We start from the raw sequence: 19,752 nt of genomic DNA on the forward strand, positions 1-19,752 counted from the left end.
GTGCTGGAAGTCTTCTTTGCTGAGGACCTTCAGGAGCTCTGCCGTTTTTTGCTTTACCGCTTCCATCGACTCAAATCGGGTCCATTTCAAAGCAGATCTTTTTCTAACCTTTCAAAGAAATTTGAATGGACTGCCTCGGCAATCATCCGGATGCTTATTCGACTATCTACATGAACAATTTGGTGAATTTTGGTCACTTTTTCCGAAGTTGAAACAGTCACATGGCGACCTGGGCGCTGGTCATCTTCAGTGCTCTCTCGGCCATCACTAAAGCGCTTACAACACTCAAAAACACACTCACGAGATAGAGAATTGTCTCCATAAGCCTCTTGTGACAAATTAAAGCGCTCAGTCGGAGTTTTTTTTTTAATTTAACGAGAAATTTGAGATTGATACGTTGGTCATGGTTTTCGGTACGAGACAAAACACATTCGATTCAAACTGCTACTGCACAAATATTATAATAGTGAGGTTTTGGGATGTTATTATTGTCTACCGCAAATTATGATCTAAGATTAACAAAATGCAAATTTCAAAAGAAGCAGCAATATCGTTGTAGCCTGCAACATCACTAAAATTTGAAAACAACAATGATTTGTTAACACAGAACTGCGAAACAGTGAAATGACCCACCAGGAATACAGTATTTCTTTCTTGAGTTTTGGCAACAAAACAACGACTGCTTATGATACCTGGGTAATCGAGAAGAAGGTACTAAGCCGATGAGTGAGGACGACAAACCGTACGATCTCAATTTATTTAGAAGGTTGGCACGCGAAATCCTGTCGAAAACCTTCGATATGTCCAGTGCGATTGCTCTGGGTTCCCCATATTTCTTCATAACTTTAGTCTAAGCGTTGAGGACATAAACCAGGAAATGTCCGGTTGATCTGTGTGTACTGAAACCGTTAGATATGTTTTATGTCTTACCGACAGGCAGACAAGCTACGTGGTGTTTTTCTACTGACTTGGAAATAGTTTGCGATAGCTTAATTTTGAGATACAGTAACGTATGATCACCTTTTGGTATGATTGGATGAATTTTGTCAAAGCCAGGTTGGTTTGTCGGGTTATGAATCATCATATCAGAAAAATGATATTCATATTTGATTGAATAAAGTGTTCTAATATACGTTCATTATCGGTTATTTCCTTCTACGACTTTCTAATGTCTTTATGAATAATACAAATTCCGACTTTGTATTAGATCGTATAAATGCCGCCCATTAAATCTAAGCATATATATATATATTTCTTCTCATTTAACATGTTCAATATTTTATAAAGTTTCATGACTTGATGTACTTTGTATCGATTACGATTGTCTTTTACCAACCCGAATCAATTATTTCCACTATAATTATTGCAGGACGTCATACATAAATAAAGAAAAAATAATGTCCTGTTTGTGCTTTATAGAGCTACTGGTTCGGATTTAAGTTGGATTCTATTATATCGCTCTACGTCTAATTGTCTACGATTTAGATCTTGAATATCAACTAGGAATATTCTTTCGAATACAGAGGTGGATTGAGGTATACATTGTTATGTTATGTTAATTTTTTATTTGCTTGCTTCTGATTAACTCAGTTCTGATAATTATAAAAAACATACTTAACTAAATAAGTTACCCGACCCAGTAAAACTGTATTTCTTGTGTAATTTTCCATATTAGCTTCCATAATTAGTCACGAATCAGGAATATCAGGACAATATTACTCGTAATTTATTACATAACAAAGGAAGCTGAGGCAAACTTTTAATTTTTGGAGTTTACTCCTTAAGAATCGATTTGCATATATAAGGGGCCCGGTATGAGAAAAATGTGAGGAGTAAAATCTATCGATGAATGACCTCGTTACGTTTTTGGTGCGCACCCTATGATGCGTAACTTTCTAATTTGTCAGTGTCGACATACTTATATTGCTGTCATTGTGAAGTTTTATTATCATTGTGTTCCGCTAACGTATTTTCAAATAACTATGGCAGAAAGAGGTGTAGATGATATTGCCGGAACATCTAACAAACACGTGGTTGCAAGGTACGATATAATTCATGTATTATATGTATGAGCATGTGCAATTTGTATTTATTAAATATTTTAATAATTATCGATGTAGTTTATATAAATATATATATTTGAAAACAACACATAAAATTAGATAATTAACCCAATATGAATTATCGGGCGCATCCACATAAAATAGAAAATTTCTAACCTACCCAAAAATTAATTTTTTTGTCGATGTCTATAAATTCTTCCACGTTATTATGATTTATTTTATAAATAATTTTTAAATATTAACAACTGTAGTCAATAATTCGATAATATTATCAGAAAAATCGACAATATTTTTTCATTATAATAATGTTTTTATATAATTTTCTTTCGAAAAATTATTTTTTAGCTTATTTAAATAATTTTCATGTACTATTTATTATTGTATGTAAAAGATTTAGTGACATAATTATCTTTTTATAACCATTTTTGTTAATTATTAAGATAATATTATATTTTGAATAAAAAATTAATTATAATAATTTAAAAAAAATGTTTATAAAAACCTTTTTTTATCAATTTTCTTAGAGTCGGTTAAAATTTTTATAATTATTCATTTATAAATTTTCTAATTTTTTTTTATATTTTTTGACTAGGAAAAAATCTAAACCTCCAAAAACTCCAGCCGAGAGACAGCGAGCTTACAGATTAATAAAATTAATTAATTAATAAAATATTAATGAAGGAAGCCCAAAATATTCTGGCAATCAACCAATCTTTTTTAAGTTAAATAAACTCTTTTTGCGCCTGGTTAGACTATCGAACTTAAGGAGTAAACTCCAGTCAAAGCTGACACACACACACACAATTTTTTTATTTGGAATTAGAAAATATACCTAGCAAAGAATCATCTAACTGCATATCGAAAACCTTTATGTACTTAATACGTCAGATCTTGATGATTAAATAACATATGATATTTCAATCTATCGTTCAAATATCGAGATGTCTGTCCTATGTAAACGACGTCGCATCGTGAGATATTTTGATATTAAAAAGTCAGTAATACTTAAAAGATATCATTAATAAAAATTAACAAACATATTGGCAATCAAATTATATGAAGGGATGAAAAAATATAATGAATCAGATATCAAACTATAAAACACATACATACAAGGTGTTCCACATTCAAGAGGTGATTGGCCGTGTAAAACGATTCTCTTTTTGGACGTTTTAGCGCATTTCTTCTTTTTTAAATACGATATCTTCAAATCGTCGATATCAAGTAACAGTATTTTGTGGATCATTCATTTGATTTGATCTCACGATTAGAAATTACATGGATTCAAGTCCTACTCAACTAATTCATTATTTGGGATAAATTCACTGGTCGATTTTTCGGGATTGACGTGGAAAGCGATTTTCATCAGACGCGGACGTGAAAGACAGCAACTATTATTTGAAACGGTTTGTCGTATAACTTTTTATTTAAAAATAAAAAAAAAAGGTAGAATGGCGAAGAAAAACAAACAAAATATTAATGTCTTTTTTTTACTTATTAAAGAAGCCGCTTCTGCACATTATCTTTGTTGAAGTGCTAATTGAATGATTACTTATAAGGCTTTACCATCATATTGATGTGAAAAGGACTTTTAATTTATATACATATGGCCAATGCTGTAATTTTGCTCAGAAAAATGATTACATAAGGCAAACATGGAGTATCCTGTGATACACTTGAATGTCGAAATGATTAGTGGAAGATACTAAAAGAATATTGATGATTGAACAAATAATTTGAACAAGAATGAATTAAGTTCAAGTTCAAGTTTAGACGGAATTAGCTAAAAATCATATAAAGGAAAATATTGAGAAGAATCCAATAACTATTCTTGAAGATCGTGAACTTAAAATTCAATGTAGCGAAAAGACATAAAAGCTCAAATACTATTCAGAGAAAAGATCCTTCGTACTTATGAAAAAAGCTTTTGAACCAATAGGAAGTTGACAAGAAGAAAGACCGAAAACCAAATACACACTAAACAGTGACCTGAAAATACGAGAAGTATTAAATGGGGAAAAAATAATGAGATATAGAGGAGAAATTACGACAGTAAAAAAAGGAGTCAAAAGGGATTCCAAGAGCCGATACACATTCGACATCTCACATCTAGGTATAGAAAAGTTACTGAATTGAATACATTAATTATTTTAATAAATATCATCAGTTTATAATAAGCATTATCCTGAGATAGGATCTGTTATTGTTGTTGTTGAATCCATGAAAGATGATATCATCATTTAGCAATGTTGGGCTCTTTCAAATGATGTTTGGAAATAAATTGTCTAAAGTGGAAGGAATCGAGTCTGTCTGGATGAGAGAATTGTTTTGGTGGCTACTTTATTTTATATCTGTTAAGGCTTGATCTTTAGCGAATAGTTCTGCTGGGAGAATGCTTGTCCAAGATGGAATTTTATTTAGGATTTGCTGACAACCAGATACGAATCCTACGAACGATTTAGAGGCATCTTGGACATTTGGATCTTGTTTGTCATGCATAGTTAGGTTTTTATCGCAATTTGGAATCTTTACCTACCAACATTTCATATTATGAGTGTCCAGTTTGTGTTTTATAGAGCTACTGGTTCGGATTTAAGTTGGATTCTATTATATCGCTCTACGTCTAACTGTCTACGATTTAGATCTTCAATATCAACTAGGAATATTCTTCCAAACACAGAGTTGGATTGAGTTATATGTTTTTATATCACAAGCAAGCACAAATTTTCGTGTTAATTTTTTATTTGCTTGCTTCTGATAATTATAAAAAACATACTTAACTAGATAAGTTACTTGATCCAGTAAAACTGTATTTCTTGTGTAATTTTTCGTATTAGTCACATAATTAGTCACGAATCATGCTTTAAGGAATATCAATACCAATACCAATATGGAATGGAATCCATGAAAGATGATATCATCATTTAGCAATGTTGAGCTCTTTCAAATGATGTTTGGAAATAAATTGTTTGTCTAGAGTGGAGGGAATCGAGTCTGTGAGGATGAGAGAATTGTTTTGGTGGTTTTGCTGTGAATCAGTTACGATTTAGAGGCACCTCTATGTATCTTCTGATAGTTTCGATAATGTTTAAGAGTTTCTATAAATTTGGATCTTGTTTTTCTTGCATTCTTAGGTTTTTGTCGCAATTTAGAATCTTTACCAACCAGCGTTTCATATTATAGGTGTTGATTGTCAATTTGTTGGAAGAAAATATTCAAATGTTGGATTATTTGCAAGGAAAGTAACTGCATATTTACCACCAAGTCGTTTTTGCTCTATATTTGCTCTGAGATTTATATAGCCACATTAAAGTTGATCTGTCAGCCCTTATTTCTAATGAGCTCTTAGTATTGTAAGGCTATATTATCAATATGTATTCTCTCCAATTTGATGTCGACTGAAACAGTAGGTGCTAGTTATCAAAAAACAATCTAATTCTTGTATTTTTGAAAATTATGAGATTTTCTTGAATACCAAAACACGCATGTATAGAAATATTTCCGATGTAACTATGATATGATAAGTTTTCCAAATTTTCAACTGTATCCATTATTTTATTTTAGTGTTTACAAAGTAATTCCTTGATAACGAAGAAAATTTTGAAGACTATTTCCTTCGAAAAATTTAAGCCAACCAAAAAGCTGTAATATTTTATGTTTACCTAGCAACGATAAAATTTCAGCGATAATACTGCACTAGTGCAAATTATCGATAATTTGCACTAGTGCCTGCCAAATTTTCGTCTAGGATTAATAAACATCATTTGGTTTTAATTTTATATTTTAAGAAAAGGAACAATTATTGAAAATGCAATTAGAATATACAACTTTACTGGAGGCCGACGATGGTGTTTCTATGCTTCTTATTGTTACTTCGCTACTGTCATTTCGCATTTTTTGTACAATTTCCTCGTGGTGTTCACTATTTACTTGGAGGTAACTCTTTATCGAGGCCTGATTTGAGTGTCCGGTAACCTTCATAATTTGATTTTCTGAAACCCCAACATTGGCAAGCTGAGTAACTGCCGCAGCACGGTTCGAGTGATTTGTCACTTTTATTCTTTTCGTGTCAATTCCTATAGCTTCCGCTGCATCTCTTGTCCACTTTCAAATTTCATTTCGTCCTACTGGACAATTTTTAAAAAAACCTTTTGATGTTTCTTTCATCCATGATGGGTTTACAATTAAGAAAAGACGATCGACCGTAATATGTTTTCCTCTTTTTTCTTTCAACATTTTAAAAAGCCTGCAAAATTATAATGATAGATTGTTTGATATCATGCTTTACATTAAATACCTTATTGGGCATTTATCAGGCTCGGTGGTGTTTTGGACTAACCATCTTTTTTCTGTTAACCTAATTTGTTAAAGAATAACAAATTTTAAACACAGAATTAAGTTTATTTTAAATTAAATTTTTCTCAGGAAATAGTCTGTCAAAATGCCCTCTCGTGCATGTCAAATTGTCTCATAATTTCCGAGAAAATTAAATTATCGACAATTTGACATGCACTCGGGACATTAATATTGATAATCTTTTTCGATAAATATAAGTGATGTGGAAATTGTTTTTGTTCCAGTGTCAGCAATGTGGAAAATCTTTCAAACGTTCCTCGACTCTCTCAACACATCTTTTAATACATTCCGATACCAGGCCGTATCCGTGTCAGTATTGTGGTAAAAGGTTCCATCAGAAATCCGACATGAAAAAACATACCTACATCCATACTGGTGAGTCAAAATTAACTATTAAATTTGATTTTATTATAAATTAACTATTATTAACAAATACAACAAATTATTATCAAACTACTAACAAGAAAATGACAGTTTATATATGGAAATCACAAAAAATCACAAAAATTATGGGAAAAATTTACTTTTCATTTATATTTTTTTTGTCATGCATATGATAATTTCAATAATATATTAAACGCAAGAATAAACTATGAGGATATGATTTTAGGATATTAATGAACCTCAATTGATAAAAAAACGAATGATTTTCAAAATATAGGGTGTTTCTAAATCCATGCGACAAAATTAAGATGGGTTTTTTTCCTGTAAAAAAAATTTCTCGGCCCATACCATTCCGAGATATTCCGCTTAAAAGGTGGTAACTAAAGTTAAGTTTTTTTTTTTATAAAATGAAATTAGCAAACTTTACTTTTGAGTTTTTTCAAAAGTTCTGATTTCAGAATTTTCAGTAATTTTCAATAATTTTGAAAAAGTAGATTCCTCACTAAATTTTCTTTTATGATTTTATGATGGAGCGATTTTAGTTTACTTTTGACATCATATTTCTCCTCATTTTGGTTTTTTTTCAATTTTTTCAGCTTTGGCGCTTGATATTACGAAAAATAGGTTCTGTAGCAGGTTCTCAATGAAATCATTCAAAAGTCATGTCGAATTCTCACGAATTTTTGCGTATTTTGTCTCTGAAACTCATAACAGAAATAAGTTTTACTCAGCCTTTCTTTTTTTGATATTTCACCCTTTTTTTGACAGAGCCCTTCTGATTTTCAGAGGAACAAAAATGATAAGAAAACATATGAAAAGTTTTTGTACCAAATTTAAATGACTACTGAGTTAATTATAAAAATTTTGAAACAAATTTTGTTCATTGTTCTCTCTATCTTATATATATATCTCCATGTGGTTAAAAAAGTATAACCAACACTATTAACTCGAGAAATGTTTTTTACAAGGAAAAAATAATTACCACCATGTATTGGTTATATTTTAGTAAAAACTGAAAGGACAATAAGATGAGAATTACCTTTATATAAACCTCACTTTATGGCCAATCTCTATCTGATCATATAACCTAACCTAACCTAACCTAACCTAACCTAACCTAACCTAACCTAACCTAACATAACCTTCCAATCTCAGCATTCTCTCTTCTTAATTTTGTTTCACTCGTTCTTTACTTTATACTTCTTGGGATCTTGTGTCTTTGTTCGTTTTTTGCATTTGCTTCCTTCAATTTTGTCACCATCAATATGTTGTTATTAATCTTGCGTAATTTCTTTCCATTAATACATAATCAATTTGGTTTCTTTTGCGGAGAGATCCAGGTTTCTGTTATTAAAGTTTTCTAATATTTAATTCAACATCATATTTTTTATAATTGAATTATCCCATAAAACTCATTTTTTAATTCATTATCTTTCTCCTCCGATGAGGCATACACATTCAGTAAGGTTAGTTTTCTAACCTTACAAATTCTGTCAAAGATGACTTCGAAATCCACCACTACATTTTGCTTATTTAATAACGTTATTAAACATATTAAAAATTAATTTTTTAACATAATCAACTAACTCTAATAATTCCGAATATATTTAATAATTTGTTGACTGAAAATCAATGAAAATCTAAGCAGAAGTAAAGAAGCAAAACACTAAATATGTCTTTGTTAACCTTTTGATTGCATGAATTCACCTTTAATCTGCTATTCCAATAACGACCGGCTTCCAATAAATTACAAACTACTCCAACAAAGTTTAAATTCTATAAATTATTTATACAAAAGCGAGTTATTCGAACATGGGATATTTATAGAGAAAACGTCGACGTCTACAACTGTCTTAAGTATTTAGTCGGGGTATTGTGAAACTATATTATATCATCTGTATAATAACAATTAAATTTCTAATATGCCGGATTAAAAAGAATCATCAGATTCAGAAAAATCGTAGCTATTTAACTAAGAATCCAGCAATACATTGTGTAAACCGAGTTTTACGTAGTTTCCGCTAGATAGCAGTAGGGCGTTTCTGTCAACGCGCCGCTCAACTTAACAAAATGGCGTCTGCGAAACACACTAAAGAGTTTTGCTTATATTCTTTGCCATCGAACTATAAGTAGAAAGAAAAGTTCGTCTAGATATGTTTTTGTGGAAAAAGGGAAATATTGACCCATATTCTTCCTAGAACTTGAATTTCACGAAAATTCACGAAAAAGTTATACTAAGAATAAAAAATGAAAAATAGAAGTTTTTACATATTTACAACTGTTTGTTTTGGTTTGATATTTGGTGACTTAATAAATTAATGTAGTTTTGACGTTTCCTGACAATTTTTAAAATCGTAGTTTTATTTGTGGGAAACAAATGTCGAAATCAAAAAAATTGAAACAATTTTGAGCATTGAAATCATCCAAATTTTCAACCATGAAACCAGTGTTGAGAGAAACTCAGTAAAATCGAAGTATTATCTTTATTTTATGAAGCACAGACATTTAATGCAATTAAAAACCGTACTGACACGGTCCACGGAGGTTGCAAACTCCAAGATTTTGCATTTCGTGCTGTGCCTGACGCAAATCAAAAGACGGCCCAATTAAACTTAACCTCAAAAAACAAAAACAAAAAACTGAAGTTTCAAAAGTACTGCTACCATGACATCCGCTGTCAAACCAGGGAGATTATCAGTAATTCGGTATAAAGTTGAGGATCTGATTGGTTTAAAATGACAGGTATAAAATTCTTCTTCTTATTTTAGTCTGCAAACTTGGGGTTTGATTATTTAGTGTTAGGAAGATTTCTTCCAATGTAGTTCTCACTCAATTTGTTTGTCCACAATATAAAATACAATGAAATAAAATGGGACGGCAAAACTAAGAGCTACTTATCCTTTATCATAAATTGGAAGTAATTTTTTCCATAACTGAAGTATACATAAATAAAATTGTGTATTGTGTTCGATATCTCAAATTTATATATAATAAACATTCAGTAACTGGCCTAAACCGAGTTATATATGATGAACTTGTATTATAAAGTTTGGGGCATGTGCATCTCCATATAATAATATATCATTTTAGTCTTTGTCCAAGAAGGGTTATTTACTGAGTTAAATATTCCAGACAATAAAGTTTCATAAATTACACATTGATTTCTTACTAGTGATAATGGTTTTTACCACTTTATACAGGTACAAACACGTAAAATCATTGAATGAAAATCAGATGGAAAAATAGTTAGTTGAGGAGACTCGTGAATTTCAATGATTGACAGAAATCTCTCAGCTCAAAGAAATCTTCAACAGGAATTATTTAATTTTCATTTAATACGAGGGTTGCCTTTTAAGTTTTTACAATAGATAATAGGTGGCGAGTTCTGGTTGAGGATAATGAAGTTTGTGCAAAAATGGAAATAACCTGTGAAGGTACACAATCGCTTCGTGCAACTTTTTATAATGAAGCACCATCAGAGAAGACTGAGAAGAATTTCGATATGGTCGTGCTTTCATCAGAGGTAAAGTCAGTCAAAATCGATTATCATTCCGAAAAACATCGACATGCGTCTAAAAAAATAGATCGCAGACCGTAAAACAATAAATTTGACATGAACATTTAGTTATCAGAAATATATGTTCCAGATATATCCCTCATGCTAGTTCCCATAAAGCACGTCAAACAAATGAATGTTTGAATGAAGAAAAACATCGAATTAACGTCTCATTTCCCATATGGACCCGATTTATCATCCAATGACTTTTTCTTGTTCCACACTGTCAAACAAAAAGTGCGCGGACAGCGATTTCCATTACATCAAAAAGCTGTTGAAAACTTTCGAAATCATCCTTTTAAGATATCAGCTTCAAAGTGGAACGTTATTTCCAGAATTGGTTTCAGCTTATGCCGAAATGTATAGATCTTAAGGGCGAGCTTGTTTCAGTCAGATTTTTTGTAAAAACTTAAACGGTAACAGACGTATACGACGTCTGGCTATTAAATAACGAAACTATTTAGAAAAAAGGTTTTATTATGAAAATTATTTTACATTCGGATGCTCCCCTTCAATATTCTCCCTTTCCTTCGGCACACACCTTTCCATACATTTTTTCCATTGTTCTAAACAGTGCTGAAAGTCTTCTTTACTGGGAGCCTTTACAAACTCTGCCGTTTTTTGCTTTACCGCTCCCATCGACTCAAATCGGGTCCATTTCAAAGCAGATCTTTTTCTAACCTTCCAAGGAAATCTGAGCAGACCCGTTGACGCAAGACCTTTTGGTCAGGAATCAGATTTTTTGGCACCAACTTTCTTTATCGGCATTTACAGCCTTGGCAATCATCCGGATGCTTATTCGACGATCTACACGAACAATTTGGTAAATTTTGTTCATTGTTTCCGGAGTTGAAACAGTCACAGAGCGACCTTGGCGCTGGTCATCTTCAGTGCTCTCTCGGCCATCACTAAAACACGTTAGATTCAAACTGCTACTCCACAAATACTATAATAGTGACGTTTTGGGATGTTATTTAATAACCGGACCTCGTATTCTTTATTATAACATCACTTTCGATTGGCCAGTATTATGCGGGACTATACACACCGCTTCCATCGATTCAAATCGGGTCCCCTTCAAAGCAGATCTTTTTCTAACCTTCCAAGGAAATCTGAGCAGACCCGTTGACGCAAGACCTTTTGGTCAGGAATCAGATTTTTTGGCACCAACTTTCTTTACCGGCATTTACAGCCTTGGCAATCATCCGGATGCTTATTCGACGATCTACACGAACAATTTGGTAAATTTTGTTCATTGTTTCCGGAGTTGAAACAGTCACAGAGCGACCTTGGCGCTGGTCATCTTCAGTGCTCTCTCGGCCATCACTAAAACACGTTAGATTCAAACTGCTACTCCACAAATACTATAATAGTGACGTTTTGGGATGTTATTTAATAACCGGACCTCGTATTCTTTATTATAACATCACTTTCGATTGGCCAGTATTATGCGGGACTATACACACCGCTTCCATCGATTCAAATCGGGTCCCCTTCAAAGCAGATCTTTTTCTAACCTTCCAAGGAAATCTGAGCAGACCCGTTGACGCAAGACCTTTTGGTCAGGAATCAGATTTTTTGGCACCAACTTTCTTTACCGGCATTTACAGCCTTGGCAATCATCCGGATGCTTATTCGACGATCTACACGAACAATTTGGTAAATTTTGTTCATTGTTTCCGGAGTTGAAACAGTCACAGAGCGACCTTGGCGCTGGTCATCTTCAGTGCTCTCTCGGCCATCACTAAAACACGTTAGATTCAAACTGCTACTGCACAAATACTATAATAGTGACGTTTTGGGATGTTATTTAATAAACGGACCTCGTATTCTTTATTATAACATCACTTTCGATTGGCCAGTATTATGCGGGACTATACACACCGCTTCCATCGAGTCAAATCAGGTCCTTTCCAAAGCAGATCTTTTTCTAACCTTCCAAGGAAATCTGAGCAAACCCGTTGACGCAAGACCTTTTGTTCAGGAGTCAGATTTTTTGGCACCAACTTTCTTTATCGGCATTTACAGCCTTGGCAATCATCCGGATGCTTATTCGACGATCTACACAAACAATTTGGTAAATTTTGTTCATTGTTTCCGGAGTTGAAACAGTCACAGAGCGACCTTGGCGCTGGTCATCTTCAGTGCTCTCTCGGCCATCACTAAAACACGTTAGATTCAAACTGCTACTGCACAAATACTATAATAGTGACGTTTTGGGATGTTATTTAATAAACGGACCTCGTATTCTTTATTATAACATCACTTTCGATTGGCCAGTATTATGCGGGACTATACACACCGCTTCCATCGATTCAAATCGGGTCCCCTTCAAAGCAGATCTTTTTCTAACCTTCCAAGGAAATCTGAGCAGACCCGTTGACGCAAGACCTTTTGGTCAGGAATCAGATTTTTTGGCACCAACTTTCTTTACCGGCATTTACAGCCTTGGCAATCATCCGGATGCTTATTCGACGATCTACACGAACAATTTGGTAAATTTTGTTCATTGTTTCCGGAGTTGAAACAGTCACAGAGCGACCTTGGCGCTGGTCATCTTCAGTGCTCTCTCGGCCATCACTAAAACACGTTAGATTCAAACTGCTACTGCACAAATACTATAATAGTGACGTTTTGGGATGTTATTTAATAAACGGACCTCGTATTCTTTATTATAACATCACTTTCGATTGGCCAGTATTATGCGGGACTATACACACCGCTTCCATCGAGTCAAATCAGGTCCTTTCCAAAGCAGATCTTTTTCTAACCTTCCAAGGAAATCTGAGCAGACCCGTTGACGCAAGACCTTTTGGTCAGGAATCAGATTTTTTGGGCACCAACTTCGCGCAGATTTTGGTCATGTGTAATTTGGTTAGTGAAGAGACTGTTGAATGAATAAGACATAAACACAATGCAACTATATGCAACAAACTACTATGGTTAAATACGCTACTATTTTAGATCGCCAGTACTATACATATCGGAGGATCATTTAACTGGTCGACTTCACCCAGTTGATCAAAGTATTAAAAGGCGATTGCCAAGTGATAATTTCTTCTGTTGATTAGTGATTAATAATGTTTAGATTTTTTTTAGTTATTAACTTTTTTGAGAGATCTCACTGCAGTACTAGTCTTTCTTGGTGCCTTGCTTGCTTTCGTATCATCAATTTAATTATGTTTTTATTAGATATTTCTTATCAAATTAATAAAACGACCACAACATATATATTATCTCGTTTTAATCGTGTAATAGATACAATTTTCCGTCAATAAAACGTTACCGTAAAGGCCAGTTTAGAACTAGAATTAATAGAATCGAAAAGGGCTTTTCAACAAAGAATATATTATGTTTTCAAACGTAGGTGTTTAGACATAATGGAGGCGGTATCGACGTGCCTTTAAAATATTCAGAAATATATTTGTTACTGTCAGATTGATGGTATCCTCTTTTATTTTTTATTTATGGGTTTTGTTCAACGTTGTGAATCTGAAATTGATGATGGCTCACATAGAATTGTTATACAGGATGTATGTTATTTCTTTTTCTCCATTAGAGTCTTCGTTCTTACTTTTTTACGTGAATAGTTTCTAGTTTTTGTTTCCAAAGTTTCAAAATACTAAATCTTATCAATTTCAAAATAATTCAGTCACTGACACGGTCTAACATTTTGGTGCTCACCAACAAACAAAGTTTATCATCATATAGACTTAAACTTGTGTTTTTCTTTTAAGGAAAGGGATAGCATGAGCCCTAAAAAAATTAAAATGTCCTTACTATTGACCAGTACCACTACGAATTTCAATTTGTAAGAATCATTTCAAACTCTACGAAATTAGACTTTACGCGTCTGAAGGCCATATAGTGTAACTTTTTAATCATTTTGAAAAATTCTTCGGAGTCTCTAAAAATTGGGCGCTCTTTCAAAAATACCTAAGAAATGTCTCTTTTTTGATTTCGTTTGAAGAAGTTTCAGTACCATCATCGGTTTTGGTGTTACTTGATTGATTTCGCAAGTTCGACAAGCTCGTGCGTGCCAAAATACAACAAGCTTGACCATTAAATAAACTTCATCGAGAGCATTATTTAGGAAGTCACTAATTTTTGTACTCGTAGAAGTCGCTGCTTCCTTGGACTTGCATCTTTTCTTTTTCATTTGGTTTCAGAAAAGTAATTAATTTGAAATATTTTAATGTCTAAATTATTTATTATTGGATAATTCGACCACAATTTTGATGTTTTTTCGTATGTTTTTTCATCTTCGTTTCCATGATCCATTCCATCTTGAAAATGCGGTTTCGTGAATTTTCCGCCATTTAGCTGGTGATAATTTTTGTGACGCTACTTTCACTGATTCCGGTGGAGTTCAAAAAAACTTGAAACGAGATATTTTTTTAGTATTAAAACAACCACTAAGTTCACACTTTTTGAATCAAACCACAAAATTTTATTGAAAACTATTCGATTACTTAGCAACGCGGGTTTTATAGTTGCTACGATGATGTATTGATATCTAGTTAGCCTAGACCAATTCCATGCAACAAAATATTGCGTTACCATAGCAACAATAACTTATTAGAAGTGTAAGTGTAAAGTTTGACGTCAAAAAAGTAAACAAGAGTCACGCAATAAATTAAAAGGTGTCCAACGAAATAGTGAAAATCGAAAAATTGGAGTTTCGAGCCATCATCAAGTACCTGTATTTAAAAGGGTTAAAATGTAAGCAGAGTTACGAAGATATGCTTAATTCCTTTTGTGATCAATGTCCTTCGTATGCGACCGTGAAAAATTGGACTACAAGCTTCAAAAGTGGTAAATTTTCCATTGAAGATGATGACCGATCGGGAAGGCCAGTTTTTGTGTCAGTCCCAGAAAATATCGATGCAGTTCATGACTTATCAGACCGTCGATTTGGGCTAAAACGGATATCTAAAGCACTGAATATTTCATCGTATAGTTAACGTCAATTTGGACATGAGAAAAATTGCTGCAAAATGGATCCCCAAATGTTTGAATGTTGACCAAAAGCGTACAAGTGTAGAAGCATCAATCTGCGCTCGATTTGAAAACGATGTAGACTTCTTAATCCGAATGGTAACTATGGAAGAGATTTGGGTACATTTCTACGATCCAGAAACAAAGCAACAATCGATGGCGACACTCTGGTTCTTCAAGACCTAAGAAGTTTCGTGTCCAAAAATCTACTGGAAAAGTTCTTGCTTCAATTTGTTGGGATTGTCGTGGAGTAATCATGTTTGATTTTTTGGATAAGGGTAGAACAATAACTGGAGATTACTATTCGACATTACTGACCACTCTCCACCTCTCCAAGGTGCTTTGTTCTTGCAAGACAACGCCCCTGCACACAAATCTCATGTTGCCATGCAAAAAACTCGTGATTTAAAGTTTGAATTACTAGAAAACCCTCCTTATTCACCAAATTTGGCTCCGTCCGACTATCATCTCTCTCCTCAAGTGAAAAAAAGCTTAAAAGGTCGTAAATTTTCTTCAAACGAGGAGGTAACAGAAGCTGTGGAGGTTTGGCTGGCAGAGCAAGACGAAACATTTTTTTTGAAAGGCTTAAAGACGTTGCTTGTTCCCTGTAATAAATGTATCCAATTAAGAGGAGAATATGTTGAGTAATCAAATATTTTGACATTGAAATTTTGTTTGGTTCTATAGTAGGCTAAGAATTTTTCAATATATCCCCGTATAAGTACAACATATCCCTCAAAATTTCACAATCAATAATTTTCTGACTCTAATAATTTTTCAATACTAAAACATTATTTTCTTGTCGCAGAAAAAAGTACTAGATTTCGTTTGTACAAATACAACCTGTTGCTTGTATTTGAAGGACCGATTTGTTAAAATTTTAAGAACTACATTCAGTTTCTACTTTATTAATTGATGTATATTTCTAAAGTTCGAACTAAGACTGGTTACTACTGTCGTATTTACCCTGATTCAGTGACTATATTTGAGGGTGGGATATGCAATTTCCACTTGTTTTATACCACAAGAATTTTGTACATAACCTCAAACTAAAATCTAGTCCTTTTTTCTCTTATATATGTAATATTAATGCTGCTAACAACAGCATACGAAGTTCTCCATGAAATCTACCCCAACTTCCTTGACATTTTTCCCATATCCATAAGATAAAAATCATCACTTCCGCAGTTTCTCTGGAACCTGGTGAACTGGTTCACCAGCCAAATGGCTGACGATAGGGAATAATACAGCCGCAGCTGTACCCGTCCAACCTCCATTTGAATTTTTCAAAAAACAAACAAAAAAACTCACGAAAAACTTACAAAACAAAATCCCCAGATCGAGAATAATTATTTTGGTAAATGCCGTTGGCTTTTCCTCTTTTCCAACCAGGACAGTTAAGACAACGCCACGCAACTCTTACAAGTTGTACAGAGGAGCAGATCCTATATCAGGACCAGATCCAACAAACCTTTATCCTATAACTAATTTCCCTAATCCCTCCTAAAAATTCTTCAACGAATCTCTCTTTGTGTGGGTAACATTAATAATAAAAAAGTTACCAATGCTCTGTTATCTTCCACATGAAAAATAATACCTTAGATAAGTCATAACATTTCCCAATAGGATATCGATTTTACGTACACCCTAATGTTTATTATTTTCAAATTATAGTTGTTTCACGACCTACATTCGTAACGTCCTATTACGAAATTTTAGTTCCAATCCATATATCTATTTATTTGTACTTTTTCCATATAATATTCTTGATAGTTTGATCGCAATAAAGGGAACGCGGCGGTAATTGCTCGATTTCTTCTAATAACCAAAGTGGTTACCACTGTTCAATTGACATGTGACACGAACAAATCAATCATATTAGTGTATAAATTGAATTGAACGTTTGAGGATATTACTTAAGTAAAACGTGTTTACTATTTATTTGTTTATATATACGACCGCTCTAACGTGTCGATGTTTATACTGAGCGGAATTGATGTTTTCTTAACGGTATTTGTTCATATATATCGTGAAACAATAAAAATTGAGGGTTGTATACAAAATGAAATTGAAACGTCTCTAATTCAAGATCCAGGTTTCAAAAGACGAATTTAGTAAAAAGAATATGAAAAACATGAGTGAAAATACGAGATCAAGGGTTAAATACGAGCAGGGCCGGATTAAGCTAGGGGCTTGGGGGGCTATAGCCCCGAGCCCCAGGTCCAAGAGGGCCCCATCATTTGGAAATTATTTTTTGATGTGTTGATACCACAAATCTAACGTATTGATATTATTTTGTGAATTTTTCCGGGTTTTCGAATTCCTTATGGGGGCCCCGTCATTATTTTAGCCCCGGGCCTTATAAATCTTAATCCGGCCCTGAATACGAGTGTGTCTGAAAATTTTCCAACCTTATTACAGCCAAAGTGCAGGCGTTAGGTAGTCAAGTCCTTGCTGAGGAAAACAGAAGGATTTAAAGAAAAAAAAGGAGTTCTATATAAGTTATTTCTCATTTCTTAGACCTTTTGATATATTAATGCATATAAATGTTCTTGATTTTAGGTCTCTTTTGTTTTAAAATTAGTTTTTTTAAATAATTTTTGAAAAATTGTCGTTTCGACTTAACTTCTTCATGAAAATATGATATTGACACTGAAAATTTGCGTATTTATATTAATCAATAGATCACTTACATCATAACATCAAAATAAGAATAAAAATAAGAAAAATTAATTTTTCCTCAGTCCCTACATCTCCAATATATAGCTGTAATCAATGAAATTATTTGTAGTTTCATTACAATTTACAAAATTTTACTTAAATTAATTAGATCTTTTTTATCATTTATAACTTTTTCGTTCTTATGAATGTGAACCATTTCTAAAAATTCCCTTTTTCGTGTATTAGATTCCGTTTCAAGAATTTTTGTATCTTTATAATTGAATTTATGTTTTTTTGATATTTCGTGGTTCGTTAATGCAGTTTTATTTTTTTTATCGAATTGATGACCTTTTAGTCTATTTTCCAAATACTGAGATGTCTGCCCTATGTAGACACCGTCAAAATTAGTACAAGGCATTTGATATATAATTTTACTTTTGTTTTTTGATGTTTTAGATTTTTATTTAGTGAAATATTTGGATAATGTATTATGTCATTTATGACTAATACTAATATCATATTTATTGAAATAAATTCAATAATTGTTGGGAAAGTCCTTGTACATATGGTAAGGAAAAATGTATTGGATTTTAATATTCCGTTCCTGTTTTGGGTAATTATACACTTTCGTGGTCACCTGGTTTTTTGGTTAGGTTAGGTTGGGTTAGGTTAGGTTGGTTTGGGTTAGGTTAGGTTAGGTTGGGTTAGGTTAGGTTAGGTTAGGTTAGGTTGGCTCTAGAAAATCGAAAAATGGATGGATTTTAATGATCTTGGTCTCAAAATGTTCCATTTTACGGCGGATTATATAGAATATAGAATATATTACGAAGCTATTCACGAAAATTGATTGTTTTTCATCGATTTCATTTTAAGCTATAAAAACTGAAAAAATCATTCTTTTTGGATTTTTTTTTAAATTGTTTATTAATTTATGTAGAATACAAAAAAAATATAAGAACTTTATCTGATAATGAGATAATTTTTTGTAAATGATTATTTTGCAAAACCGTTTTTTTCACGATTTAAAACAGTAAAACTATGGGAAATTTTCATTCCAGCTATTTCTACTAATTTTTTTTATAAATCCGCCGTAAAATGGAACATTTTGAGACCAAGATCATTAAAATCCATCCATTTTTCGATTTTCTAGAGCCAAAAAACCAGGTGACCGTGAAAGTGTATAATTACCCTGTTTTGTTCTTTAATTTTTAGTAGTAACTGTTTATCCTTTTCTTGAATATGTTGTTTATCATTTTTTCTCGGATAATTATTATTATTATAAGACAATATTTTGTCGCACTCGTTTTTCGGTAGAGTAACTATAAAGCAACGAATGCGACAAAATTTTCTTAGGTTATGTTATAAATGTACTGTTGTGGTCTCTTTCAATGAACAACAATCTACACAAAGCCTTAGAAACAGCAAAATCAAAAGTGACAATGAGATTTTAAAAGCGATTATCCCAAATTCGCGACCCAAAAGTAAATCGAGGTTACTAACCTAACCTAACTTATACTTAGTAATGTTGCAATATCCCGAACTTCACATAATGTGGAAATAAGTCTCAAATGTTTACCACACTTAAATGTATCCGGTACATATTTTTAAATTTTATCAATATCAAGTTATAAAACAATAACTAACGGTCATCATCAACAAAATGTTGTCTCGTTAATCATAATATAATTACGATAAGATCGTGTGAGCTGGAAACGTGTGATGGACACGTGTTGT

At 32.8% G+C, this 19,752-nt stretch overlaps 1 protein-coding gene across 1 annotated transcript in view; it reads left to right on the plus strand.

Annotated features, from left to right (window-relative positions):
• The window catches only part of LOC130441508 (zinc finger protein 568-like), a 79,322-nt gene that overhangs the window by 34,302 nt on the left and 25,268 nt on the right, over nucleotides 1–19,752 (plus strand). Inside the window, exon 5 of the mRNA XM_056775224.1 lies at nucleotides 6,644–6,794. Coding sequence (XP_056631202.1) covers nucleotides 6,644–6,794 — 151 coding nt within the window. The remainder of the gene's footprint in view (nucleotides 1–6,643; nucleotides 6,795–19,752) is intronic.

The sequence above is a fragment of the Diorhabda sublineata genome, chromosome 3 (genome assembly GCF_026230105.1).
Source record: "Diorhabda sublineata isolate icDioSubl1.1 chromosome 3, icDioSubl1.1, whole genome shotgun sequence".
In the NCBI taxonomy this organism is placed as follows: Eukaryota; Metazoa; Arthropoda; class Insecta; order Coleoptera; family Chrysomelidae; genus Diorhabda; species Diorhabda sublineata.